Raw genomic sequence first — 27,087 nt, forward strand, 5'->3', positions numbered from 1 at the left:
CAGAATGCTGGGCTAGATGGACCCTGGGTCCGATCCAGCAGGGCTCCTTTTATGTTCTTACCAGTAAGCACAATCTTTCCTACACCTCTAGGAGCAAAGGACACCCCTCTTGCTCAATGGCAACGCTGAAACAAACCAAAAGTGAGCATTCCATTACAAATGTAAGCAGACAGAGCACCAGGGCCCGGATGGATCACAAGATAGATACCAACAAGGAGCAGGAGGCCAACATACCTTGCCCCAGTAAAGATCTCTGGAGCATTCACACAACTGCTGTGCAATTTGGGGGAGAACGAACTTTGAGCGTTTTTAAGAACTGAGCATGACCCAGCAATTTCATACATGACCAGACAACAAACATATGTAGACTAAATGTGATCGGATCCATGTGTTAATTTACTTATACCAGCCCCTCCCAACCTGACATCCTGCAGGTGTGTTGGACTGCAACTCCTGGGAACTGTGGGAGTTGCAGACAAACATACCTGGAGGGTGCCAGGTTGGGCAACACCGGGTGATCCTGTTCTCCCCCCAAACTCACAGAAAGGCAAAGGAAGTTCTCTTGTAAACATCTGAGGATGTTTACAGAAGAAGAGCCATGCCGGATCAGGCCAAGGGTCCCTCTAGTCCAGCATTCTGTTCAGCAGAGGAAGGTGTAGTCACCTTGCCATACTTGCGGGCTTCCCACTGGTGTATCTGGCTGGCCACTATTCAGAAGGAAGACATTGGGCTGGATCGTCCCTTGGTCTGAACTAGCCGCTGGGCTGCTCTTCACCTTGTGTTCTTATGAGAATGAGCTCGTGTGTTTTACATTACGTGGACTAGCAGGGGAGCAGCCAGCCAGCCAGATGCCACATCCACAACACAAGGGCTTTACGGGAAGGCTGTGTCGCACAGGAAGTTGCAAGAAGCCTACCTGCAGAACGTCATATGTAATAATTACATATGCAGGTATTTTGCTGGGTGCACATACTCGGGGAGCTGGGGGACACCACAATTGCACAGTTAGCACTGACATGGTTAAAATCCGAGGGCAGCCTGCCCCACCTGGAGTCCCCGGTCATGCTGGAGTTACAGCACATGCGTTGGGAAGACCGTCCGACGGTGCGGCCATGGTCACATGCAAGCTACAGCTGGGCAAGAACATCATGGGATCAAGCCAAGCCAGCCTTCGGCTTGCCACTGTGGCCAGCCAGTGTATGCAGGAAGCCCTCAAGCAGGACGTGAGGGCAAGATCCTCTCCTGCTGCTGTCCTCCAGGAACTGATATTTAGAGATACGCTGCCTCTGAAAATGGAGGTTCCCCATTGCTATTCTGATTAATAGCCCCCCACACACACCATTAATCCTCCTGATGCCCCTCAGAGCCATCCATGTTCACGGCCACCACTCCCCACCTAGTGGGAGAGCAAGGGCAAATTAATTATTCCCTGGAACTGAAGGAGCACAGCTGACAACCGTGCAAGCAGCTCAACCGCGGCCCACCAATATTTTCAGGGTGCCAAGAAATGTGGGAGCTGGACTCCAGGACCTGTTGCAACGTGGCAGAGGATGCCTCGGTGGAGATCTCGGCTTGCTTGCACCCCCCCCCAATGTGGCCTTGCAAGGGCTCCTGGGAGGCCCCCCTTGGGCTGCGAGGAGCAGCCACATCAGGCCCTCAGGGCTCGTGCTGGCTGGCCTGGAATGAGCTCAGCCACAGCCAGCTGCTGCGCCACAAACCACCAGCTCAACCGGTCTAGCGACATCTGCAGCCTCAGCCTGGCTGGAGGGGATGGAGATTTCCCTGCGCCCAGACCAGTCTGGGGCGGGACGTCAGCCTATAAAGGCCGCCAGGGAGCGGGGAGCTGGCCAGAAAACAGCCCAACACCACTCCTAGCTGCGGAGTTCTCATCTCTGACCATGGGCAAGAAAGTGGCTGTGATCCTCTCCGGATGTGGGGTCTATGATGGGAGTGAAATCCACGAATCTTCGGCTGTCATGGTGCACCTCAGCAGGGAAAGGGCACAGGTAAGCCCCCGCCCCCGTGCCATGGGTTCGATTGATGCTCCTCTGCTTTTTACTTCTTGTGAATGCAAACCTGGCTGGACTGTCCTGCCTGCCCTGAAAGTAGCCGTCTCTTTCTTCTCCTTCTGCTTTTAGACTTCAGCGCCATTCTCTTTGTGGAAACTCTATTCTCTCTTTCTCTCTCCTACAAAGGTATCCCCAACCTGTATTCTTTCAGGGTCTCCCTAAACCTGCCTCTTACCTGGTAGAAGCAGGAATTCTGCGGGACATTTGGCCCATCTAGCCTTGTTGCACAAACCCTTCTTTTGTTCCCATTTTGTTTGTACTGCAACACTGAAGAAGGCACAGGGGTCTGCATTCTTCTTTAGAGGAGATCACCTCCCGCCTACCCGCAAGCCATTTTGCCATGTGGATGCTTCTGCTCCACCCTTCCTCAGTGCGCATGGGGGAAGAAGAACATAAAGCAGCAAGACAGTCTGTAACATCCTCATTGGACTTTACTGGACGCAATCTTCTTTGCAGGCAACAGATTGCTACATAACAAGTGTGCGAGAACAACATACAAGTAAGGTTTCTGGATATCTCCTGCAAGAGTACGTCATGCCAGGCACTTTTCATGCCAATGCATGCAAAGCTGCAATCTGGGCTGATGGCATCACAGGAGGGGGTTTCACCGTCCTGCTCTCCAAATGTCAGTGCCCCCCCCCCCCGCTTCCTGTGTCCTTCTGTGTACAGTGTACAGTCCGTAATGGAGCATTACCTTGCCATTTCCAGTGTTGACACCCTGAACCACTCTTGCTTTGCTTACAGCTGAGCTAAGCTACTTGATTCAAATGACACCATTCCTCTGTGAATGGGTAAAACTCCTTTGCTAACCAATAAACTATATTAAACTATGATCTCAATGCACTCCTCTCTGTGGGCATCTTCACAATCGAGCAGTAGTGTAGTGGCAAATTCAGAAGCGCAGGGTCCCTTTGTGACAGTCACAGCTATGCCCCCTTCTAAGATTATACAACCTTGGAAGATATACCGCCTTCAACTGGGATCCAAAAACAGTGCAGCCGAGAGTAAGGCAGGGGTATTTCAATTGGATGTCTGAGAAAAAATGCAGGGCTGTTAATCTTTTTCACCCATCCATCCACCCACCCACCCACTCACTCACCCACCCACTCACTCAAACACAAACATTCCAGGTTTTCAAAATATGATACTCTATGGAAGCTTCACCCTCTCAACTCAGCCCTCATGGGCAGATCCCTTCTCATTGAAACAGCCCCTTTGCACACTCCCTTAGTGCCCCAACATTATCCATTAGCCTTCCCTAAGCTACTTCATTATATCTCCCCCCTCCCCCTCCAACAGAAATGTCCACACACCCAGCTGATTGAAATACACACGCACACAGAGTAGTGAAGTTGTAAATTTGGAAATGCAGCAGCTCATTGTGACAGTCTCCAAGGGCAGTCCAGAAATTTCAGGCAGCTGAAATTTCAATCCATATCAATAAGCCAGTTCTAGGAGTTTTCATCTCCACCAGGAACACGTCTTTGGTAAAGCAAATACGTCTTAATTGCCCATTCCAGACCAAGTCATCCCAAATACTTTGCATTCCAACATGGAACAATATATTATTGCTTGGAAAATGCATTCCCTCCACAGCTGCAGTGAGGATCACAGCTAAGGTCAGAGGGAACAGGGAATTCTGAGAGGGGTGGCAGATGACATCAGAGTCCCTGCTGATGAAAAAGTGCCAGGGCCACGTCCCTGCGAGCCCTGCCTCCACTACACCACCACAAGCGAGCAATCCTATGCATGCCTACTCTGAAGCAAGCATAATTCAGTTCAATGCCACTTATTCCCAGGTGTGCATGGGACACGAGTGTAAGTACACCCTAAGAGTACTTTTCAGTCTGAAAGCTGGGCCATTTGTGAATGCTGCTATCACAGCTCATTCAAAGTATAAATGCAGGAGGGTGGAGAAGCCACAAATGAGGCGTGAAGGTGAACAAGCCATCCCTTGTTCTTTGGTATTCAGAGGTAGATTGCCTCAGAAGCTGGAGGTTTCATTTAGCTGTCAGCGCCGACGGCTACTGATAGAACCACCCACCTCCATGGCTTTGAAATTGTTTGGTCATCAAAAGCAGCATGCTCTGCTGAATAGAGGATGCCTTACTTCTGAGCAAACTTGCATAGTTTTAAAGCTACCCTCCATTTCCTTCGCTTGTTGTGTGTGCTATATAACCCTTTTGGGGTATTCCACACACACCTCAAACTTGTCACCTTCACCTCCCTTCAGGCTGTTTTCATGACTACCTGAACCTTCTTTTATTCCCGGGAGTCCCTCTTGTGGACAAAGCCGATATTGCTGTGCCTAAGACCAGTTCAGGGACCGCGGTGGCTTAGTGGTTACGACGCTGAACTGCAGACTGGAAGGTCGGCAGGTCAGCAGTTCGAGACCCAAGTGCTGCGTGACGGAGTGAGCTCCCGTCTTCAGTCCCAGCTTCTGCCAACCTAGCAGTTCAAAAGCAAGAAATTGCCAGTAGATAAATAGGCACCGCCTCGGCGGGAAAGGTAACAGCGCTCCGTGGACCGGTCATGCCGGCCACATGACCACGGAAGCGTCTTCGGACAGCGCTGGCTCTTCGGCTTAGAAACGGGGATGAGCACCGCACCCTAGAGTCGGACACGACTGGTTGGGGACACCTTTACCTTTTTAAGACCAGTTCAGACTCATCAGCCAAACACAGACATTCACGGACTGCAGGGGAGGCCCCTAACTCGGCCCAGGATGCTGCCAGGTTCTTTACAGAGCCTCCCACACACACAACACACACACTTTTGTTGAAGAAGCTCTTAATGGAACCGGTGCAATCTCTGGAAGCGAGCAGGCCCAGCGACTTTTCATGGGTTGAGGTTCTGTGCCTTTGAGGGCTGGCTAAGAGCTGGCCATCCTTGCAGGTTTTCCCAGCTGCAGCCTCTGTGCATAAGCGGGGAGGCATGAGCACTTGGCTCCTTGCCCGTGACCACTACTTACTGGCTGCAAAGCGTGAATGCCAAGATCAGCATAACACGGGCGACATTGTGGGCGACCCCCTTTCCTCTCCAGGCCGAGTTCTATGCCCCAGATACTGACCAAATGCACGTGGTGAACCACACAGATGGGCAGCCGACGGAGGAGAAGCGCAACGTCTTGACGGAGAGCGCCAGGATTGCCCGAGGCAGCACGAAAAACTTGGCCACGCTGAAGGTGAAGGAGCTGGATGCGCTCATCATCCCAGGTAGGAGGGGGTCCCCCAGGAAGCACAGGGGAGCTCTGAGGCAGCGGGGCAGCTTTCTTGGCACCCACTGCTCTTTTGATTAACACATCTCCTAAGCAAGGAGCTGGGATCACTTCAGAGCACACTGTCCATGAATGCCTCTGGGACACACGGGGGGCGCTCAGAGACATTCTGAGGAAGCGAAGGCAGCGAGCAGTGGCAGGCCAATGCTTTCGTCTGCACCACACCCAGCCACCAAGATGAAGGAGAGAAAGAAGCCATTCTTGTGGGAGAGCGAAAGAGAACGGGGCAAATGAGTTGGCCGGCGGTGGGGTGGGGAAGAGCTTTCCTTCAGCTTTCTGTTGGCACCAAAAACTGTGGTTTCAAAGGAGTTGTTTAGAGTGCTGGGCTCAGGCTCCCACCTCTGCCTTATACCGAGTCTTTGGGGTAGGCGACTTGCCCTTTGTAATTAGCCACACTTCCCATGGCGGCCATTTTGTGGTGAGCCAATAACACTTGCATAAATTTCCAAAGGTTGCCTCCCCCTGCCTTGGGTAGTAGCCAGACCTGGGGGGGGGGGGGGGCAGAAATAAGTTTGGCTTCACTACAGAGCCAAGCTTTCCACTGGGGTCCCCCTCGCTGACTTCTGAAGCACCCCTTGCTCTCACACCGGGGGCTGTCTGAACCTGTGTCCTACTCCCAGGTGGCTTCGGAGTGGCCAAAAACCTCTGCACTTGGGCTGTGGATGGGAAGAACTGCACCATCTCCAAACACGTGGAGGACTCCATCAAGGCTTTCCACTCCGCCAAGAAGCCCATCGGCCTGTGCTGCATCTCCCCAGTGCTGGCCGCCAAAATCCTCCCTGGCTGCGAGCTCACGGTCGGGCATGACACAGAGTGTGAGATGTAAGCACCACAGCAGCAGACCAGAGGCCAGGATGGACTTGCTCCACCACTGTAGCCAGCAAACACTGAAACTGCTATGGGGGGACAGAACTCCTGAGATTCTTGCTTTCCCTTTCATAAAGCAAGTTTCGGGGGGGGGGGAATAGGTTTGAAAACACGCGCAGAATGCATGTGGAAATCTCAGGAGCCACAGGAGAGCTGACAGCGTGGCCAGTCAGGGGTGGGTGGGGGGAGCATGTATGCCCAACGTAGCACTTGACCACTCCACATAGCTAGCAGCAGGTTGTTATACAGGACAGATGGATGGACAGGCCATTATGGCTAATAAATCAATAAAATGACCACGAATGCATTTAAACCATTCTTATAAACCCATCCAACTTAATTATGAATTGCATGCGAACCAGTCTGTCTCCATTCATTCAGTCTCACTTCAGAAGAAAAGTTTGATGGATGCCAGTCCAGTCCTGGCAGCTTCCTCACTGGTTGTACCAGGCCAAACATGCCAGAGGAAAGTGATTTTATACTAGTGAAGGAAGACCCTTGCCTCACACACACACAGCCCAAGCCAACTGCAAACACCCCTCTGCTTCTTCCCCACAGCTGGCCCTATGCCAAGACTGCTGAGGCCATGAAGGAGCTAGGCTGCAAACACGTGAACACGAAAGTCGACGAGGTCCATGTGGATGCAAAGAACAAGCTCGTGACCACAAGTGCTTTCATGTGCAACGCCCCTGTCCACGAAATCTACGATGGCATTGGGAAGATGGTCAAAGAGGTGCTGAAGCTGGCCTGAGGGTCGCTGGGCAGAGGGGACACAGGCTGGAGAAAAGCAGGGCGTGTGGCAGTCATGCATGCACTCTGCCTCAAATGCAGCACACACCTAAAAAGCCATCTTCTGGGAACATCTCCTGCACAAGAGCTGCTGAAATGGTCATGGGCCAGTCAGCTTCCCTTGAAGGGGCCTTTGTAAGAGAAGTTTCCAGAGGATCGCGCCTACAGAGAACAAAATGCACACATAGAAAACGGAACACACCTTTCACTTTATACCAGCCTGAGCTCAAGGCTTATTGCCCTGCGGGAGCAGCCCAGTGGGGCAATAGTTGTTTGGGGTGAAGAGATGGGTTCAGCCTCTCTTTCATCACTGCCTGTGCTCCATCCACCCCAAATTTGCCTCCCTTCCCAAGCCAACTCCTGGGTTACAGACCAGAGTGTGGGACATCTATGTGCCTCCTTCATCTGCTGCCCCAAATCAGGTTCCATTTTGTGTGGGGCAAGGAAGAGGCTGTCTTTGATGGATGTTGTCCCCCTCCCGGCCCCCCTGCTCCCGTTCTTCATACTCAGCATGTTGAGAATTGGTCGATATAGAGAAATACGATGTGGTGGACACTAGTGAAGCCAGTACCTCTTGCTGGGGCGGCTCACCTGAATGACTGTAACAGACGTTGATTGCCCTGTGAAAGGTTGGCTGGCCACTGCATCTCTCCTGCCCAAAATAAAGTTGGAAGCGATTTTTACTGGCTGTCATGTGATTGCAAACAGGAGATCAAAAGAACATGTGGTCTGGATGGCAGGGCCACAGGGGCAGCTCCATGGCCATGGTCCTTCCAGAACTTCACTCGCACATTTAGCAGGGCTTGAAGATACAGAAAGCGGCCTTATCACAAGCCAGGCCCTTGGTCCATCCAGCCCAGCACTGCCTACACTGACTGGCAGCAACAGCTCGCCAAGGTGTCAGGCAGGGGCATTCCAAGTCCAACCCAGAGATGCTGGGGGTAGAACCACAGAGCTGCAGCCCTTCCTCTCCAGCACTGCCTTGGACTGATGCCACAGGCTGAGCTGATGTTGGCAGAGCAGCTTCCAACAAAGAAATTCTGGACATCAGTGCTGATGTGACCACCTCGCTTCTTCTGCTTTGGGATGCTTTTTTGCTTTGGGAAGACATTGCCCTAAAAAGCAGCTTTAAAATGCTTGAAAGAAACCATAAAGACAACCGCACTGTCTCGCCTTGTGATGCTTTTTTAAAGCAGAATTGTTTCCCCTGACAATGCATGGTCTGTAGATAGAATAATAAGGAGTTAGATACTGGGGATGTGCTTGAACTGACAGAACAGAATGCCCCTAGATCTCAGTTCTGCTTTGGTGTAAAACCGTTTAATCCAACCTGATATCCTCCAAACATATAACCCCATCATACCAGCCAGTCTGGGGATGATGGGATTTGTAGCACAACACATCTAGAAGGCACCAGGCTGGGGAAGGCTGGTTAAAGTAATGGCCATCCTGCATGGGGTCTGTGCAAGGAAGAACTCTGGGATGTCCAAATGATAGACAGAAGACTTTTTGCCCCCAGGGGATTTGGCCGCCCTTGGTGACTCAGACAACACAGTTCCTCTGCTCCCATATCCTGTAGCAGTGGAAAAGATGTTTGAACACAAAACATACTCACAACCAAATCACCCTGAAACAGTGCAAGGCACATTTAATGCAGTGGACTAACATGCTAGGAATAAGGCGCTAAAGCCAGCAGCCCTTCCTCCCCTCCCCTCCCCTCCCCTCCGCCCCACACCCCTCCCAAAAAGCCTGCTTGCAACTCTCTCCTTGAATACCCCAGGGGCCCAGCCTGTTTCTTCATCTACTTGAAGAACAAGGGCAGCTGGAAGAGTTATGAGCTTCCCAGCTCCACGTGCAGCTGTGCTCAAGAGACAGAGGGCAGGGCAGGGCAGGGAAGAGAAAGAAACTGGGCTAGTAGTCATGTCTCCTCATGATCTTCATGAACTCCTGCTCATTCACTTCCCCATCTCCATCTAGATCGGCTTCATCAATCATTTCCTGCAGGGCAGAAAAAGACTCAGAGATCAACTGGGTGCTTGCAGAGAAGGCAACCATAACGGGTTTATACGGGGAGCAAGTGAGAATAAAGGACCTCATAAATGAGCAAGGCCAACAATTAGGGAGAGACAACAGCTTGACAGAGGAGCACAGGGTTTGCCTGCAGAGGTTCCAGCTTAATCCCTGGCCTTTCTGGCTACAATGATCAGTGCTCGGAAAGCGGCCTCTCTCTGCCCCAGACCCGGGAAAGGCATTGCTGCCATTCAGGGGAGAAAAGAGTGATGGGCTAGACAGACCTATGGTCCAAGCATAAGGCAGCATCCTGTCCTCCATCCAGCAGAAGCCCTGGAAGACACCCCCACCTGCGAGAAGTGACCAATGAGAAGGAGGCAGCTGCAGCTCTCTGCTCCCCCCTCACAAGACAGGGCTCTCCAAGCATAGCAACTGACTAACTTTATTTGTACTCAATTCAAGCCTGTTCTTCAGTGCATCCAGGAATTAGCCCCACCATCGCATCGTCTACATGAGCCAAGCCACAGTCTCATCCCAGAGTTCCAATGGCAGGCCCAACGTGCAGTCCTGGGCAAAGTGCTTGAAAGTCCCGACTGCATTACCCACTCCGGGGTCTATCTCACAACTCCTGTCCCCTCGGGTCCTTTTTTAGCACGCAGTGTAAAGGATGGTGCGTCCCAGCACTGCCCCCACCCCACTCCAGGTCAGAGATGTGTGCAGTCTCCCTACGCAGCCCACTTCGCTAAATCCACTAACCAGCCAGTTAGGTCCTTTTCAGTGAATTTCTCAGGGCACGATCACAGCCAAATTCAGGCTGAGTCTCTCCCTCCCTCTCTCTCTCTCTCTCTCTCGCATGCACACAGTTATTTCCCTCTGTTTCATAAGAATATCCTTCCCCAAGCTGCTGACCTCCAGATGTTTTGGACTACAACTCCCAGTGTTCCTGCCCATTGGCCATGCTGGCTGGGACTGATGGAAGTTAAGTCAAAAAGAACTGGAGAGCACTGGGCTGGGAAGGCTGCAGTAGAGGTAGGTTGGATTCCCTCCGCCCATCAGCCCTGGGAGACTCAGGCTGCCCAGATTCACAGCCACCAAGCATCAGCATGATTCCAAACTCACCTGCAGTTCCTCGTCCGTGAGGCACTCCCCAATCTCGCTGGCGATGCGCTTGAGGTTTTTAAAGGAGATTTTGCCACTCTCCTGGTCCTCAAAGAGCTTGAAGGCTTTCAGGATCTCCTCTTTGGGATCTGTTTCTGACTTCACAGAGACGTGCAGAAAAAAAGCTCATTTGGGCACTACAATCAGGGAGGTCTCTTTGTCCCGTGACCACCACTTTTGTCCCTGCAAGGCCACAGGTGAGAACTCCTGGGCTCATTTCTTGCTACTGGTTCCCTCCCTCACACTTAAAAATGCGAAAAGACAGCCACTGCCCCCAGCTCAAAGCCCCATGAGCTTTCTTTGGGATCCCAGCTTTCTTTGGGATCCACAGCACTTCTTTTTCTGAGCTGAGCCCGTCTGCTACGGAACAAAGGCATTTTTGACAATGTTCTCAAATTCAGCTACCTTGACTTAGTTTGCAAATATTTCACTTCCAATTCTCCCAATTCATTCTTTTAAAAACACAGAAATGTCTACGTCGCTACTGAATTGCAACAGACGTTGCACAGAAACATCAGAGAATTGCTGTACATTTTGCAATTCATGGCCTTTTGGCTCCAGTCTACATTCTCTTTCTTCTGTACCCATAACGTGTACAGATTTACTGACTGAGGACAACATTTCACACAACTGACAAACAGAACTCTAGGCCACAAACACACCACAATCAATCTTTTCATATCTAAACAAATCATCCTATACTGAGAATAAGCTGGCTGAGGGGCTGTAGGCCTAGATGAAATGGCAGAAGCCTGCTACACCAGCAGAATGCAAGAGACGCTGGTGCCGTGACAAATATGCTGGCAGAACGTTCTGCCAAGGCAGCTGTCCCACCAACGAAGAGACACCAGTGGAACAGCTAGGGTGGAGCAGAGTCATGGGCAGACTGGGGGAAGCTGAGCACTCAGGTGGCCCCCCTCCCTCTTCTCTCTTGCCTTCTCCCAAACACCTCCTGGGCATTCAGGCTCAGGGACGATGTGCTCCAGAGGCTGGCTATCACTTCTCTCGCTCTCATTGTGCCCCCTCCCCTTCCTCTTCTCCACCGGCCGCTCTCCCACAGGTGCAGGATTTATACGCATGCTCTGTGACTGACAGTTACAAAAGAGGCCAAAGTGTTCTGAGCATGGACCTGGGGTCATCAGGGGCAGCACACTGGCTACCCTGCTGTCTGGCTGGCCACTGTCCAAGGCACAGGAGCCCTGCTGGAGGGCCTGGTTGGCCACCCCACACACGTGCCTTTCCCTCTCAGGATCTCCTCCATCCTGGATGCTGCTCCAGAGACCTTTGACTGTGCCACAGGTTTCACATGTCTGTTGCCAGGGGTGGTAGATACCGATGCCTTGCCCCCACCATAGTAGCATTTAGCTTTAGCTGGCTACAGGATGAGGCTCAGAGGGTGGCAGGCAAGCAGGGAGCCTAAAGGGCTCAGGGTGCACAAGTGGGATGAGTGGAGGAGGCAGCCCGCCGGCAGGTGGGAGAGAGAGAGATAAGTAGGGGGACTGGCTGGGTTGCTACCCGTCAGGCCTGGCCTACTGGGCAAAGTAGTGTGTGTGTGTGTGTGTGTGTGTAGGGGGGGTCATGTGGGCTGCTCAGGGGAGGGCTGGTTGGCCCATACAGGAACTAGGCCATTGGCCCATGCAGTGCTCCAGTGGATTGGCTCAGCTGTGCTTGGATATGGGAGTCCCTCCATTCCTAGTTTTGGGTTGTACCCTGGATTTGAACCTGGGACCCCCTGAATGTAAAACATGAGCAGCTCCATTTGGCTAGGATTCTTCCTGCAGCCTGTGTGCTCCTGAAGTATTGGGGGTGGGGGAGAAAGCTGAACACCCCATGATTTATTTATTTTGGACATCTCTAGATGGCCCATCATCCACAATACCATAAAAAAAACAGTAAAGCATCAACCATAAAATTGAGGAATGAAAACAAAAAAACCTTCAACCAGCAAAAACATGCACCATAAAATCAGATTAAACTACTAAGAGGTTAACATGCCTGGGCCTGGCGTTGAAGTGAACCCAATGCTGCACCACCTGGACTTCCCTCAGGAAGGCATTCCAGTTGGGGCGCCACCACAGAAAAGGCCCTCTCCCCCGTGCCTTCACAACCACTTCTCCTACTGATGACCTCAATGCACAGGCCGGTTGGTAGGGAGGAGGCATCCTGAGGGGATCTGGATCCCAAGTCCTGCCTGCAGCTGTGGCTGAGTGGCCAGGGGGCTGGTCTGTGGCATTTGTAAGGCAGATTTGAGTCCTGGGAGCAAAAGGTAAGTGGGGTATTTCCCCTATTCCTCCTGCTGGGCCTTGAACTCCCATCTCCTGCTTCCCAGCCCCGTGCCCTGTGGCGTGATCCACTGGAGGTGCTGCTGTCAGTTGTGGCTCCTCTTGTTGTATGTCCTGCCTCCGTCCTTCCTTTGGCTGCTTGGCCGGAGGGCTGTTTCCTCCCTAGGAAGGTCTTGAACCCTGTGCGCTTTGTGGGCCTCCTGCCCAGGGAGCCATGCGCTCGCTCTACTGTCTGCCCTCTCCTTCCTTCCCTAGCTATACTGTGTTCAAAAACAGCGCTCCTCAGCAGCATAAGGGGATCTGAGCCCCGCCGGGGGGGGGGGGGGGGGGATGGGGACGTCTAACACTTAGCAAGGTTTAGCCCTGCCTCTCCCACTGGGGCTCATGTAGAGAGGGCGCTGTGGTGCCACGTTGTGTGGTGGTGCAAGGAGATGTGCTGAAGATGCATCCTTATGGCCATGAGTCCATTGGCTCCCTCAGTGTGAGGGTGTTGCACATAGTTCCTGATTGGTGGGTTCTGGCGGTGTTTCTATGGTCACTGGGAGTTGTGGCTGCCATTTCAGTACGCTCTGGGATTTTCCAAGTGGTGTGTTTTCCCTTCCTGGAGGACTATGTATAGCATATCCCCCCACCCTGCCGGCCACCACTGTTAGGATGTAGGATTGTGCTGTTAGACACCGTGACTAATTTTTTTAAATCCCAATTTCACTTAGTGAATCTTTTTTTTAAAAAAAGGTGCAACATACCATTTTCTGAGTCATCACAGAGTAAAAGGCATCAAACCCAATTTTCCCGGAGCCTTCTTTATCCACGTCATACACAATTTTCTTGATTTCTTCCTTTGAAGGTTCAAACCCCAGAGCCCGAATGGACACCTTGGAATATTAAAAACAGCCAGGTGACAAAAGGAAAGTCAAACAAAGAGCAGGAGACAAGCAAAAGTTAGTGGAGCACCGCTCAGCTGTCATTTTAAGAAGGAGGTCTGTAACGTTTGCAAGGGAAGAGAACAGAACACTGAGATTTGGGGACAGATTGGCCTGTCTGTGGGGAAGGTTCATGAAACAAAGATCATCTGAGAAGATGGGGGGGCCGGGCTTTCCATGGGACACCAGACCACAGCACCATCTTGCCTTTCTTTCTCACACATAGTCCACCTCATTGAGCAGCCTCCCCGAGCCTGGCACCCCTTTCCATGTCTTGGACTACAATGCTCATCATCCCCAGCCAGCATGGAGGGAGCCGTAGTTCAACACATCTGGGGTGCATCAGGTTGGGGGAGGGTGGCTTAGAGTATGAGCCCCTCTGTGTCAGAGATGCATTTCTTGCTCTCTCTCTCTCAGTTTTACACTTAGGATCAAGCCTTTATTCTTTTTCAAATAAGCCCACAAATAACGGAACGAAAACGGACAACAGTAGGAGCGCCGGCCCCCGCGGCCTGGGCTCATCTTTATTTTGACACACGGCCGGGGCGGGTCGAAGCCGCCATTCCCCACGGCGCCCCCGTCAGAGGTGGGGAGAAGGGCTGCCTTTCCCCGCGCTTGCGAGCCCGGCCTCCAGGCCGGGACGCCGCCTGCGCTCCGGAGCCGAGGGGCGCGGCCCCGGCCCACAACCGCCAACGCCGCGGGCTCGCCTTCAGGTCTTTCACGTCGATGGTGCCGGTGCCGTCAGAATCCAGCAGGTCGAACGCCTCCCGCATCTGCTGCTTCTGGGCCGCGCTGAGCTCCAGCTTGGGGCCGGCCCTCTTCCTCTGGCCCGCGCCGCCGCCCGGCCTCCTGCCCCGGAACGCCTAGAGGCGGCCGGCGCCAAAGCAAACCACCACCGCGGCTGAGGCGCCGTCCGACGAGGCGGCGCCGGCGCGAGGAGCCCGGGGCGGCCGCGCTGCCCCCGCGGCCCGGCCGCCAGCAGGCCGACGCCGGCACAGCGCGGGGGCGCGCGGGGCTCCGCCGCGCCGCGCCCGCCGCCCCTCCCGCCGCCGCGCGAGGCGCAAGGGGGACTCGCTCAGCATCCCGGCGAGCTGCTGCGGGGGGAAGAGTTCCCCCCGTTCCCCCCTGAACGGGGGGAAGAGGCCGGCCGCGCCCCCGGCCTCGGCGCTGCCCGCCCGCCGGCCCTCCCGCGGCCGCTCGGCCGGCCCTCCGCCTGTCCGCCATTACCATGCGCCGCCCTGCGCGACCGCCGCGTCCAGGGAACGCGCGGGCCTCAAGCCGTTCCCGCAGCTCCCATCGGCTGCCTCTGTAGCGCCGCTACCACGGCAACACCCCTGCGGGGGAACGCCCTTGCCGCGCAGCTATTGGCCAAAATGAGCGAGAAGCGGGCGGCGCTGATGGGATAATGCACTCTGATTGGCTGGGATAGGAACCTGGGTCTAAGCAAGTGGGCGGTGAAGGATGCCTCGGGCCCGCCCCGCCCCGCGACTCATTGGCACGCGCGCGCCGACCAGCCCCCGTCCTCCGGCCAGACAAACCGCCGGAGCTCGAAGCCGCGGACTGCGCTGCGCACGGCTCCGCAGGCCGGACAAGCGAGGGAAGCCGGGCGGGGCGCACGTGCAGCCGCGCAAGCACGCGGCGGCCACGATGAGCGTCAGGCCCACGTTTCTCTCGCTGCTCACTATTCCCTTTTGCCTCGACCCGCGAGTTGCCCAGAGGGCATTCAACGGTGGCCAGCCGCATGGACGTAACTAACTGAACTCTCCGCCAGCTTGTTATTTTGCGTAATGCCTCCACCAATGGCTGAGGCTTTTGTGGAGAACTCAAAAGCTCGCCAACTCCGCTTTACTTACTTTACTAGTAGTGCACCAGTTTGTTTTTCCCCATATGCCCCAAATAGACTGCCACTTCTATTTTTGAACCTTACGTATGCCAGGCTCTTCACATTCAGCAGCTTCAGCTTGAAGGTATTTTGAGAAAACTATTAAAGGGACCGGGTTTTATCTTAAACGTAGCACCTCAGAACTATAGGCACTGGTAGCCTACACATTTCATTATAGCTGTAAAGGAACTTAAGACCATACTGATGCTGCTATTTAGGACAACAGTGGATTATACGGCCCTCACACTGTACAGTCACCTACAGTATACAGGCCCTGTTACACTCATGTCACATATTAAAAAAAGCAGCTCAGTTCAAGTGATATAAAGGAGCTGCTTGGTAGGTTTATTAATCAGACTTTTCAGCACAGGGCCTCAAACAAATGCACAATACATTTTAAAAAAAATATTAATTCTTGAGGTTCACAAGTACAAGCTTTAAAGTGACACTGGGCAGTGTTCAGAAAGCCCCACATATACGTCAGAAAGAACTTCTGCTGGCTCAACGGGAAGGCCTCCAATTTCCACCAACTCTCCACTCCAGCTGCAGCCCCACACATAACCCCCATATTTAGTGTGTGTGTGGGGGGGGTTGTCATGTTGACAGCCAGAAGCAGGTTTTGCAGGGGCAGAAGGGGCTAAAGAAAGCCCTAATGTTCCATGCATGCCACCCAGAAGCAAACCAGGCCTCATTCAGGCACATCCTGGCCCCTGCTGGATCTTCTCAACCATGTTCTACTCCCTTAGAAACATGCCACACAGCATTTTCTCAATTATGTGCTTATCTGCTTTAGTGCAACTAGTCCCCACTCGGCCATGGAAGCTCACTGGGTGACTTTGGGCCAGTCACAGACTCTCAGCCCAACCCACCTCACAGGGTTGTTGTTGTGAGGATAAAATGGAGAGGAGGAGGATAACGTAAGCCGCCTTGGGTTCCTTGCAAGAGGAAAAAAAGGCGGGGTATAAATGCAATAAATAAAATAAATTGTTGTTTAGTTGTTCAGTCGTGTCCGACTCTTCGTGACCCCATGGACCATAGCACGCCAGGCCTTCCTGTCCTCCACTCTCTCCCAGTGTGCTCAAGTTCATATTAGTTGCATCGGTGATGCTATCTAGCCATCTCATCCTCTGTCGTACCCTTCTCCTTTTGCCTTCAGTCTTTCCCAGCATCAGGGTCTTTTCCAGGGAGTTTTATCTTCGCATTAGGTGGCCAAAACATTTGAGCTTCAGCTTCAGTATCTGTCCTTCCAATGAGCAGTCAGGGTTGATTTCCTTTAGGATTGACTGATTGGACCTCCTTGCATTCCAGGGGACTCGTAAGAGTCTTCTCCAGCACCACAGTTCGAAAGCATCAATTCTTCGGCGCTCAGCCTTCCTTATCGTCCAGCTCTCACAGCCATACATTACTACTGGGAAAACCATAGCTTTGATTATATGAACCTTTGTCAGCAAGGTGGTGTCTCTGCTTCTGACTATGCTGTCTAGGTTTGCCATAGCTTTCCTCCCAAGGAGCAAGCGACTTTTAATTTCATGGCTACAGTCACCGTCTGCGGTGATCTTGGAGCCCAAGAAAGTAAAATCTGTCACTGCTTCCATTTCTTCCCCTTCTATATGCCAGGAAGTGATAGGGCCAGATGGCATGATCTTCGTTTTTTTAATGTTGAGTTTCAAACCAGCTTTTGCACTCTCCACTCTCACCCTCAACAAGAGGCTCTTGAGATCCTCTTCGCTTTCTGCCATTAGGGTGGTATCGTCTGCGTATCTGAGGTTGTTGATAATTCTCCCAGCAATCTTAATTCCGACCTGTGATTCATCCAGCCCGGCGTTTCTCATGATGCACTCTGCATATAAGTTAAATAAGCAGGGCGACAATATGAAGCTTTGTCACACTCCTTTCCCAATTTTGAACCAATCGGTTGTTCCATGTCTGGTTCTTACTGTTGCTTCTTGACCCTCGTACAGGTTTCTCAGGAGACAGGTAAGGTGGTCTGGGTCTCCCATCTCTTGAAGAATTTGCCACAGTTTGTTGTGATCCACACAATCAAAGGCTTTAGCGTAGTCAATGAAGCAGAAATAGACGTTTTTCTGGAATTCTCTTGCTTTCTCCATGATCCAGCGAATGTTGGCGATTTGATCTCTAGTTCCTCTGCCTCTTCGAAACCCAGCTTGTACTTCCAGTAGTTCTCAGTTGACATACTGCTGAAGCCTAGCTTGTAGGATTTTGAGCATAACCTTGCCGGCATGTGAAATGAGCGCAATTGTGCGGTAGTTTGAACACTCTTTGGCGTTGCCCTTCTTTGGAATTGGAATGTAAACTGACCTTTTCCAGTCTTGTGGCCACTGTTGAGTGTTCCAGATTTGTTGGCATATTGAATGCAGCACTTTAACAGCATCATCTTTTAGGATCTTAAATAGCTCAGCTGGAATACTGTCATCTCCGCTAGCTTTGTTGTTAGTAATGCTTCCTAAGGCCGACTTGACTTCACTCTCTAGGATGTCCAGCTCAAGTTCAGTGACCGCACTATCATGGCTATCAGGGACATTCAGATCTTTCCTGTATAGTTATTCTGTGTATTCTTGCCACCTCTTCTTAATCTCATCTGCTTGTGTTAGGTCCCTGCCTTCTTTGTCCTTTATCATACCCGTCTTTGCACAAAACGTTCCCTTGAGATCTCCGATTTTCTTGAAGAGATCTCTAGTCTTTCCCATTCTATTGTTTTCCTCGATTTCTTTGCATTGTTCATTTAAGAAGGCCTTCTTGTCTCTCCTTGCTATTCTCTGGAACTCTGCATTCAGTTGGGCATATCTTCCCCTTTCTCCCTTGCTTTTCGCTTCCCTTCTTTCCTCAGCTACTTGTAAAGCATCATCAGACAGCCACTTTTGCTTTCTTGCATTTCTTTTTCTTTGGGATGGATTGAGTTGCTGCCTCCTGAACAATGTTACAGACCTCCGTCCATAGTTCCTCAGGCACTCTGTCTATCAGGTCTAATCCCGTAAATCTATTCCTCACCTCCACTGTATATTCATAGGGGATATGATTGAGGTCATACCTGAATGGTTTAGTGGTTTTCCCGAAGTTCTTCAATTTAAGCCGAAATTTTGCAATAAGAAGCTCATGATCTGAGCCACAGTCAGCTCCAGGTCTTGTTTTTACTGACTGTATGGAGCTTCTCCATCTTGGCTGCAAAGGACATAATCAATCTGATTTCGATATTGACCATCTGGTGACGTCCATGTGTAGAGTCGCCTCTTGTGCTGTTGGAAAAGCGTGTTTGCTATGATCAGCGTGTTCTCTTGGCAAAACTCTATTAGCCTTTGTCCTGCTTCATTTTGTACACCAAGGCCATGCTTGCCTGTTATCCCAGTGATTTCTTGACTTCCTACTTTAGCATTCCAATCCCCTATGATGAAGAGGACATCTTTTTTTGGTGTTAGTTCTAGAAGGTGTTGTAGGTCTTCATAGAACCGATCAACCTCAGCTTCTTCAGCATCAGTGGTTGGGGCATAGACTTGAATTACTGTGATGTTGAATGGTTTGCCTTGGATTCGTACTGAGATCATTCTATCGTTTTTGAGATTGTACCCCAGTACTGCTTTTCCCTCCCTTTTGTTGACTATGAGTGCTACATTTCCTCTAAGGAATTCTTGCCCACAGTAGTAAATATATAGATAATTCAGTCACCTGAATTAAATTCGCCCATGCTTGTCCATTTTAGTTTGCTGATTCCCAAGATGTCTATGTTCAATCTTGCCATCTCATGTTTGACCACCTCCAGCTTGCCTTGATTCATTGATCTTACATTCCAGGTTCCTAAACAATATTGTTCTTCACAGCATCGGACTTTCTTTTCACCACCAGACACATCCACAGCTGAGTGTCCTTTCGGCTTTGGCCCAGCCGCTCCACTCTTTCTGGCGCTACCTGGAAATTCCCTCTGCTCTTCCCCAGTAGTATATAGGACACCTTCCGACCTGAGGGGCTCATCTTCTGGCATCATCTCTTTTAGCCTTGTGATACATTCCATGGGGTTTTCTTGGCAAGAATACTGGAGTGGGTTGCCAGTTCCTTCTCCAGTGGACCACATTTTGTCAGAACTCTCTGCCATGACCTGTCCGTCTTGGGTGGCCCTGAACGGCATAGCGTATGGCTTCACTGAGTTACGCAAGCCCCTTCGCCACAACAAGGCAGCGATCCATGAAGGGGACTCCAACAGCTTGCCCACCCCCAATATCCTAACCTAGCCCCCACCCCTTGTCTAGGGTTCCTCCTGTGCTGGAATGGGAAGACATGTATATCTGGTGGGAACTGGCAGGTACTGATGTGGAAAGAAAGCAAGGACACAATGGAAGCCAGTGATTTTCAGCTGTATTTGTCAGACACTTATCTGGAAACAAAAGCTGTTACAGTGAGCAAGCAGAAGTAAAAACAGCTATACCCTTACAACAGGAGGATTCCCTTCTTCCCTCCCCCTCTTCAACTACACACAGTGGTTAATCTGTTCAGGAGGACAAAGACAGCTTCTAACAGAAAAAGTTAAAAATTCTCAACTCCAAATTTATTCCGTGTGTGTGTGTGTGTGTGTGTCTGTCCATCTGTAATCTCTTAATAAAAATGTGAGATTGAGAGGTCCCCCCGTGCATCAAAAGACAAACTGTTGCTGCTGCAGATGGGCCATTCTACAGTGGGATGTGGGACTAAGGCTTCTTGCTTAATCTAGCCAGTGTATAAACCACTAGCAAAAACAAAAGACAACTGGCACTGCAGAGATTTAAGCACGCCTCAAAGTAACAATACCTGAGCATCAGCTGAGACTAATGAAGGGCGTGTTATACCAGCCACATTTAGGAAATGTTCTTAAGCAATTATCTACTGGGGATCCATGTGCAGCACAACCAACCACAACAACACTTTTATTTTTAACCTGCAGGCATAAAGACAGTAAGATTTTGAAAGTAACGTCTTCCTGCTTATCCAGTTACCTTGCTCTCTCTGATCACTGAATGGGTTAGAAGCCAGTAAGCCAAATCATCACAAAGAGAGCCTTAAGGGGAAGAAACGGAGTTCTGCCAAAATTAACATGGGCCCTGTCAACCTTTAGACACACAGTGGTCTTTCAACAAAGCTATTTAAACTGGAGGCAGACACTGAAAAGAAAATCCATACTTACCTGGGATTGCATTTCTGCTGAAGTGAACAGAAGAGCTGCATTTTAAAAAGAAAGCCTAGAGAGGCATGTCAAGAGGTCAGCAGCCCAGTACATAATTGTTTTGACAAGGAGGGACGGTGAAACACATGTCCAATGGGCCAACCTGGGCAAACCAAAGCTTTATTATTTTTTAAGTCTTTGCTACAGTGGCTAGACCTGCATCTCCGTACATAATTAACGTAATTCCTGAAGGATATGCATTTGGCACCAGGTTGTGTTTTCTCCACATATTTCAGGGAGTTTACATTTTAAACTGAATTTACTTTTTCTGCAGAGAAGGGGTGCCATCTTGAAGTTAATTCATGAGGCTTAAAAAAAAATCCTCATCTAAGCCAACACGGCAAAGAAAAGCCCCCGAGAGAGAAGTCAAATGTTAATGAGGCTGATGTAGGCTCAAGTGGTTTATAAAACCCATAAAAACAGCTTCACCAGCAGAGATGCCCTTCCATTCTGTAGAGCTCAGAAAAGTGGCTTGGAGAGGAGCAACACGCACAAGCTGGAAATCTTGTCAGAGAAGACCCACTTATGTACCAACAGGCATACCTGAAAACCAAATATTTAAAAAAGTTCCAATTCCAAATCCATGTAGGAGGAGAAAAATTTAACTCACAGGAAAACTGAATCAATCCATGAAATCACAACTGCCTGGCCATTTCACACCTTCTCCTGTAAAGCAGGTCCCGTAGAGACACAGCCGGGTCATACAGCTCAACTGCAAATTCTTCACGAGATACAAAGTTCCTCATCTCCCCATCATGCAGGAGACAAGTCCAGCTGTGCTCTCTGATTACTACCATAGATCACATCTGCTACTAAGTACCAGGCAGACTAAGCAGAGACGGAGTCCTTGGCTCCCCATGGCATTTGCTCAGGAATCGGGGATGCTTCCTGAAAGGTTTCTCTCATGGCTTCAGTTATTTAAGCAGATTCGCCACTTTCTATGGCCTTAATGATGTGGTCTGGTTTGTTGCCAGCTGCACAGTGATCCCACATCTGAAGATAAAGCCGCTCCAGTTCCATTGTGTACTGCTTTGTGTTGAAAAGGGGGCTGGATATTCTCTGCTTCCAGACCTTGCCACGTATTTTCTTTAGGCTACAGGAAGACAGACAGTTGTTAGACCACCATCCCTGAATTCACCAGCCTGCCAACAATTTCCACTCTCCATTAAGTGACACTATCTGGACCACTCCCCAAAGGCTCCACACCATGCTGATATGTCACCACAGAACATCACTTCTCTCTTAAGTGATACATTTTGACTGTCCTTTATATTCCCGGAAGTTGTCTCTAAGGAAAAGGGCTGCTTAATGCTCATTACAAGGCTTCATTTTAACTTCACAGCTAGTGCTCTCCCCTTAAACCCTGACACATATTTACTTACTATTCTAGATCAGTTCCCAGTTTCACAGCAATGTCTTCATATTCCTGTCTACTCTTTGCAATGAGCTCGGGACAGCCAAGGCAAGTAAGCTGGGAGGCAGCAACACGTGAAGCCAGAGTCTCTCCTGGAAAATGGGGGGTGGGGGAGAGAATTTCAGTAATATGCTTCCTTGAGAGGGTTCTGCCCTTAAAGGCAGGCTAAACATAATTTCGGTAAATAAAATATGAAGCTCAAACCTCCAGCACGTTCATTCAGGAAAGGCCGAAGGGCTGAAATAGCATGGCCCTGCCCATAACTCAAAACTTTACCACGAAGTGGATTTCCCCTCCCTCCCACTACCATCAAGTTCACAACTGATCCCTTGTGAAAGATGATCCACTATCAGCAGCCTGATCACACCCCCACCAGGCCCTATGTGGGAATCACCGCCACAACTCAACTCAACACAGCACCACATCTCAGAACCCAACACCAGCGCAATGGATACACACTCTGGCCAAGTCTTCCAAAGCCACGACCTTACCTGGCATGGTAACCATTGGGGTCCCAGCCCAGAGCACATCCATCCCTGTGGTGTGACCATTACAAAGGGGAGTGTCTAGACAGACATCAGCCAGTTGGCCCCTCCTCACGTGCTCTTCTTTTGGGGCAACTGGAGAGAAGATTATGCGGTTCTGGGGAAGGCCCATGTTCTGTGCATACTGCTGAATATTCGGTTCTCCCACAGCTGGGAAACGCAGTAGCCACAAGACACTGTTTGGGACACGTTTCAAAATCTACAAGCAAATCAGGAGACAGAATGAACTTCAAGGTATTCCTATCAAGGATATATATTGAAACTGGGACAGCATTGCATCTTCCAAGCCTGTGCTTTAGGAAGGTTAGTTAAAAATAACAAGTACTTGAGCACACAGAGCTACTCACATTTGCCCACATCTGTAGAGTGGCAGGATCGATTTTATAAAGCTGATTAAAGTTACAATACACAACTGAATCTTCCGGCAGCCCATACTGGGAGCGAGTGGTGACGATAATCGTGCGTGGAACCTCCTCACCAGTTGCTGCTTTGTTGTTGATCTAAGAAAAATGGAGTTAAGAGAAATAAAGTTTATCGGAATCAAAACACAGTGGCCTCTGATCATAAGGTTTGCTTACCTTAGCCCTGCCCACTACTCTTGTGGGCAGGGCTTTAACACTGTCCATACTCAAAATTGCTTTCTCCCGAGGTCTGATCCCCTTTCCTGCACTGTCCCTCAAAAAAAAAAAAGAGGTTTATAGCTACATGAGCTCCGCCCCTTTAGAATTCCAGGCAAGCGCTGGCTTCAGATCGTTTCAGCCACATGGCTCATTTGGATGGCGCACAACCTCTATGGCCACTCCTCTCACCTGGGTAGTTGCTAGTCCATTGCTAATGTTGAATCCATTGATTGTTATCTGAATTTGTCCTCGATTTATCATGTCAATCACAGCCTCTGCAATCGTATTCATAGGAATAACAGGCATGCTGAGGCTGGCACTGCTGTCAGCATTGTCTCCCCCATCAGGACATTTCATCTAGAAGAAAAAACATTAATTGTAGCCCTCCAAATGAGATTAAGAAGTTTACAAGCTCACAGAAAGATGCAATAGACCTCTAAAATATTCAGGCACAGCAGAAGCTGAAGAGTCATCCAGCCACCCAAATGATCAACTGGTGTCTTTATGCTGCACCCCCAACCTCACTCTGTCCCAGCAGCTCCATTTGCAGTCTTTTGCAAAAAAACCAATCAGGTGTTTGCATATTTTACATGCTCCTGAAATTGTCTCACCTTAACTATTTTAACATCAGGCAGACTGTCAAGGAATGCCTTCAGATCAATGCCATTCAAAACAATTCTGTTGTCATAAATATGCCCATTGGATTTGAAGTCAATGACTGCTTTTTTCTGAAAGAGAAAATAACTAAGTTTGAGAATGCTGGAATACGGGTTTTAGTATTTTCTTGTTCATTTGTTTTCAAATTCAGTGTAAAAAAATACAGTGATACAAAGCAGGCCATTCCTGCTTGCTGTGCCATCAGCCCACCAAGTACCTTCAAGTGTGGGAACATGTTAGCATGATCTCCAATGAAGAATGTATTTGGCATGTAAGCCAGTTTTTCAGAGTACTGTTCAGCTACTTCTATGGGGGAAGTTTCTTTGTCCGTGATGATATAATCCATGAATAATGCCCCACTGGTCCCAGGATAGCCCAGCCACATCGCCTGGAAGTCAAGCAAAGTAATATTCAGGCGCAGACAACATGTCCAGGGTCTTAAGGTCTCAACAAAAATCTAATGATGTCTTCAGTGGAAGACCTCACATTCAGGCATTTGTACTCACAATGGGAACAGGGCAACTACCACCATAGTCAGCCAAAAACCTGACAAGCACTCCAGAGCTGCCAAAGAGGCAACATGAAGTTGACTTTTTTTCTCATGTTTAGGAACATCTGATGGGTTTTTTTTTAGGGGGCAGGGGGTACTTCTCCAAGGATCTGATCTTAACAACACTTTTACAGTACTGCTGTAAAAAAGATCAGAATTATCCCCCGTACTGCAAATGGGGGGACTGTAGAACGTCAACTAGTACATTCACAGCAGAGATGAGATTCTTGCCTTTCACAAGTAGCCAACTGAAGATGGAACAATTAACAACAACCAGAGGCTGCCTTATTCCTTGGTAAGATTGTAAGCAAAACATATCTGGCTATTAGCTTTTCAAATGTAGAAATTGTAATTGGCTGGGTTTCATCTAAGCAATCCCCAGGGTGCATTCTTAGGCAAACTGTATCATGTGTAACTGTGGACATTTGAACTGACTTTCAGGGTCACTTCCTTTACCTGTATTGGGGCTGGTCTGAGGGCAAATAGCTCATTACGGGCTCCTTTGGTGTAGCCATTCATGTTGATGAGAATGTGTATGCCATCCTGGTGGATGCGGTCAGCAGCCTTTCCATTGCAAGGGACCTACAGCACAAGAATTAGAAGCCACTGCTAAGGCATCTCTTAGTTTCTTTCAACCGCCCAATTAAGGTGCCAAAGCCCGAGGGTCCTTCTGACCAGCTCACCTTCAGGTGCAGAAACTGAAGCACCAGAGCTATGTTTTCCTTTATTTTCTCAAAATACAGCCTTGCAGGAAAGCACCCAATTTTGCTAAGACATATGAAGCTCAGGAGTACATGAGCACCTACACACTCAAGAGCAAGAAATGCTTTCCAAAGCACTACTCCGCAACCTTTACTTCACCACATCCAGAAAGCATTTAGAACTTAGAACAGCTACATCCCCGGAGCCAAGGGAGTTGGCCACAATTGCCACCATGGCCTCTCAAGGGGAGAAGTATCTTCTACTGACAACCAACTCAACACTAAGGTCACTCCATGTTAACGTCAAAGTACAATAATTTCCACCTCAAGCTCAAGATGACACACAGCTGCTCTTATATCCAGACCAGATTATTCTTAATGTTTGTATACGATTTCATTGTCATTTTTGTCCACAAGTTGCAGATAACGTCCAAGAGGCAAAGCGAGCTTGCAGCTGTTATTCTTCTAGAGCAGTTACCGAACAGGCTTTAGCTAAGCTTAATAGAGAATACTTCAAGAGCTATTTGGCAAAGGGGGAGAGCAAAGAGAACCTCTCCCATCTTGCAGATTCTCTGCCTATTGTTTAAACCAAGGGCAAACATCTGCCAACCTATGTGAATCCCCTCAAATAATGCAGTATTAATAAATCATACAGCAGACTTTGGTTACAACACTACCTCTTCTATTAAACTTGCCACCTAGAGTTCAGACTCTACTTCTAGAAAAGTGCATTAAAGATTTTTTTAAAAAAAATTTAAAGAACACTCCTACCTGAGATAAATCAATAAAGTGATTTGCTTCAGCCATCACCTTTACCCGGAAGTTTGTCCCATCATCAGGGCTAAGGGCGTAGCAGAACACCTAGGAAGGAGCAATGCAAAAAAGGAATGTTGGTACTTACTGTGATAAATTCATTTTCTGCAGTAGATGGAGGATATCCTTATATGGGTTGCTCCTCCCTCTTGCTCCAATAGGCAGGAATACGCAAATTAACTGAATTGCACTCACATGGGAGAGCAACCTACTTCCAGTTCGGAAGATATCTCAGCCTCAAATTTCCAGTAACTTTATTAGTAAAAACACTGAACAACACCTTCAGAAGAACTAATTGAGGAATCCCCCCCAGCAGTGACAGATTACTGCCAGGTGGGCAAGATATCCCCCATCCACTGTAGAAAATGAACATATCACAATAAGTGCCAACGTTCCTTTTTCCTGCAGTGGAAGAGGATATCCTTATATGGGACATCTAACAGCAGTGCCCCGAACTGGGTGGGTAAGTCACTGCTAACCCTGTTAATTAAAGCGTAACCATCTGCTGAAGCACCCTCTGGCCGAAAGATGCCTTGGCCAGAGTGAGGATGTTTGACTTTTAAAGTCTCACAAAGGAAGACATCAGAGCCCAAGCTGCAATGCCAACAAGGGGGGCACTGGTCCCAAAGGCAGCAGAAGTGGCTGCGCTCTGTACAAAGTGAGTCGAGATCCCCCAAGGCCAAGCAGAACCAGAAGTGCAACACAGAGGAAGACGCAGCCCTTAATCCACTGTGCCCACACTGACTCAGAGGCCTTTTGGCCCATCGTGGAAGGCTGGAATGAAGCAGAGAGTCAAAGGCACAACAGTGTTTAGCCCTTTTAAGATAGATCTTAACTGCATGTTTTATGTCCAACATGTGCTGTTCTCTTTCTAGGAGCCAACTCAGCCCAGGACAAAAGGGCAGCGGAATGAGCTCTTCTGCCTTGCGGAGGATGGGTTTTTTTTTTTTTAAATTTGGAATGAAAGTCAGATCCAAGTGAAGTTTGACTGTATCCTGCTGGAAAAAACATAATTCCTTTCTAGTCAATACCCGGCAGGTTGACGTGTTGGCTACAAGAGAAAAGAACCTTCCAGAAAAGGGCAGTAAGACCCTTCACAGAGACCAAGAAAGGGGGCTTGGTAAGAGCTTTGAGAACTTCATGCAGATCCCTCATAGCGTACCTGTGGATAGGTGGCGGCTTTTAGTAATGACCCACCCCTTAGAAAATGTTTTATATGGGGGAGGACTGCCAGGGATCTATGGGAAGACTCAGGTAACACAGAGTACAATGCCATGAACCACCTCTTGAGATTATTGGGCCGAGCCCTTGATCCAGCCTGTTT

At 49.7% G+C, this 27,087-nt stretch overlaps 3 protein-coding genes across 11 annotated transcripts in view; 1 reads left to right on the forward strand and 2 right to left on the reverse strand.

Moving 5' to 3' along the window:
- Window positions 1–1,742: 1,742 nt before the first annotated feature.
- Window positions 1,743–7,685, forward strand: LOC146338315 (glutamine amidotransferase-like class 1 domain-containing protein 3, mitochondrial). 2 transcript variants are annotated; one of them, XM_084813448.1, is made up of 5 exons: window positions 1,796–2,006; window positions 3,666–3,887; window positions 5,165–5,284; window positions 5,967–6,168; window positions 6,772–7,684. In XM_084813448.1, exons 2-5 carry the CDS (start codon window positions 3,725–3,727, stop codon window positions 6,962–6,964), a joined length of 678 nt encoding a protein of 225 aa, XP_084669574.1. In that variant the 5' UTR covers window positions 1,796–2,006; window positions 3,666–3,724; the 3' UTR covers window positions 6,965–7,684. The 2 variants fall into 2 exon arrangements, with proteins under 2 accessions (XP_084669575.1, XP_084669574.1); XM_084813449.1 differs by lacking the exon at window positions 3,666–3,887 and having other exon boundaries at window positions 1,743–2,006; window positions 5,113–5,284; window positions 6,772–7,685.
- LOC146338316 (uncharacterized) lies at window positions 2,484–20,512 on the reverse strand. Of its 7 annotated transcripts, XR_014784786.1 has the most exons (7): window positions 14,603–14,711; window positions 14,083–14,238; window positions 13,199–13,327; window positions 10,132–10,269; window positions 7,594–7,654; window positions 4,320–4,517; window positions 2,485–3,101 (listed from the first exon to the last, which is right to left on the reverse strand). XR_014784786.1 is itself a non-coding variant. In XM_084813451.1 (6 exons), the coding sequence occupies exons 1-6, from the start codon at window positions 14,603–14,605 to the stop codon at window positions 2,962–2,964; spliced, it is 627 nt and encodes a 208-aa protein (XP_084669577.1). In that variant the 5' UTR covers window positions 14,606–14,711; the 3' UTR covers window positions 2,484–2,961. The 7 variants fall into 7 exon arrangements, 5 of the variants coding, with proteins under 5 accessions (XP_084669577.1, XP_084669581.1, XP_084669579.1 ...); XR_014784787.1 differs by lacking the exon at window positions 14,083–14,238 and having other exon boundaries at window positions 2,484–3,101; XM_084813451.1 differs by lacking the exon at window positions 4,320–4,517 and having other exon boundaries at window positions 2,484–3,101.
- A 40-nt stretch (window positions 20,513–20,552) lies between these two features.
- OGT (O-linked N-acetylglucosamine (GlcNAc) transferase) overlaps window positions 20,553–27,087 on the reverse strand; it is a 34,223-nt gene continuing 27,688 nt past the window's right edge. For both annotated transcript variants that reach the window (XM_084813447.1, XM_084813446.1), the window contains exons 14-22: window positions 25,722–25,811; window positions 24,706–24,831; window positions 23,917–24,087; window positions 23,654–23,770; window positions 23,232–23,399; window positions 22,770–22,922; window positions 22,369–22,621; window positions 21,846–21,969; window positions 20,553–21,556 (exon numbers count right to left, since the gene is read on the reverse strand). In XM_084813447.1, coding sequence (XP_084669573.1) covers window positions 21,382–21,556; window positions 21,846–21,969; window positions 22,369–22,621; window positions 22,770–22,922; window positions 23,232–23,399; window positions 23,654–23,770; window positions 23,917–24,087; window positions 24,706–24,831; window positions 25,722–25,811 — 1,377 coding nt within the window. In that variant the 3' untranslated portion in view covers window positions 20,553–21,381. The remainder of the gene's footprint in view (window positions 21,557–21,845; window positions 21,970–22,368; window positions 22,622–22,769; window positions 22,923–23,231; window positions 23,400–23,653; window positions 23,771–23,916; window positions 24,088–24,705; window positions 24,832–25,721; window positions 25,812–27,087) is intronic.

Source organism: Heloderma suspectum, chromosome 9 (assembly GCF_057233095.1).
Source record: "Heloderma suspectum isolate Gila_16-S chromosome 9, 16-S_ref, whole genome shotgun sequence".
Taxonomy (NCBI): Eukaryota; Metazoa; Chordata; class Lepidosauria; order Squamata; family Helodermatidae; genus Heloderma; species Heloderma suspectum.

Excerpts from the sequence above, each read along its gene's own strand:
- LOC146338316 (XM_084813451.1), bottom strand. Across the intron at positions 7,655-10,131 it reads TCACGGACGAGGAACTGCAG|GAGAGATGCAGTGGCCAGCC; the intron begins GTGAGTTTGGAA and ends TATTTTGGGCAG. Across the intron at positions 3,102-7,593 it reads CGTCTGTTACAGTCATTCAG|ACATCCAATTGAAATACCCC; the intron begins GTGAGCCGCCCC and ends ATTTTTTCTCAG.
- LOC146338315 (XM_084813448.1), top strand. The coding sequence starts at position 3,725 with ATGACATCAGAGTCCCTGCTGATGAAAAAGTGCCAGGGCCACGTCCCT. Across the intron at positions 3,888-5,164 it reads GGTGTGCATGGGACACGAGT|ATGGGCAGCCGACGGAGGAG; the intron begins GTAAGTACACCC and ends TGAACCACACAG. Across the intron at positions 5,285-5,966 it reads GGATGCGCTCATCATCCCAG|GTGGCTTCGGAGTGGCCAAA; the intron begins GTAGGAGGGGGT and ends TCCTACTCCCAG.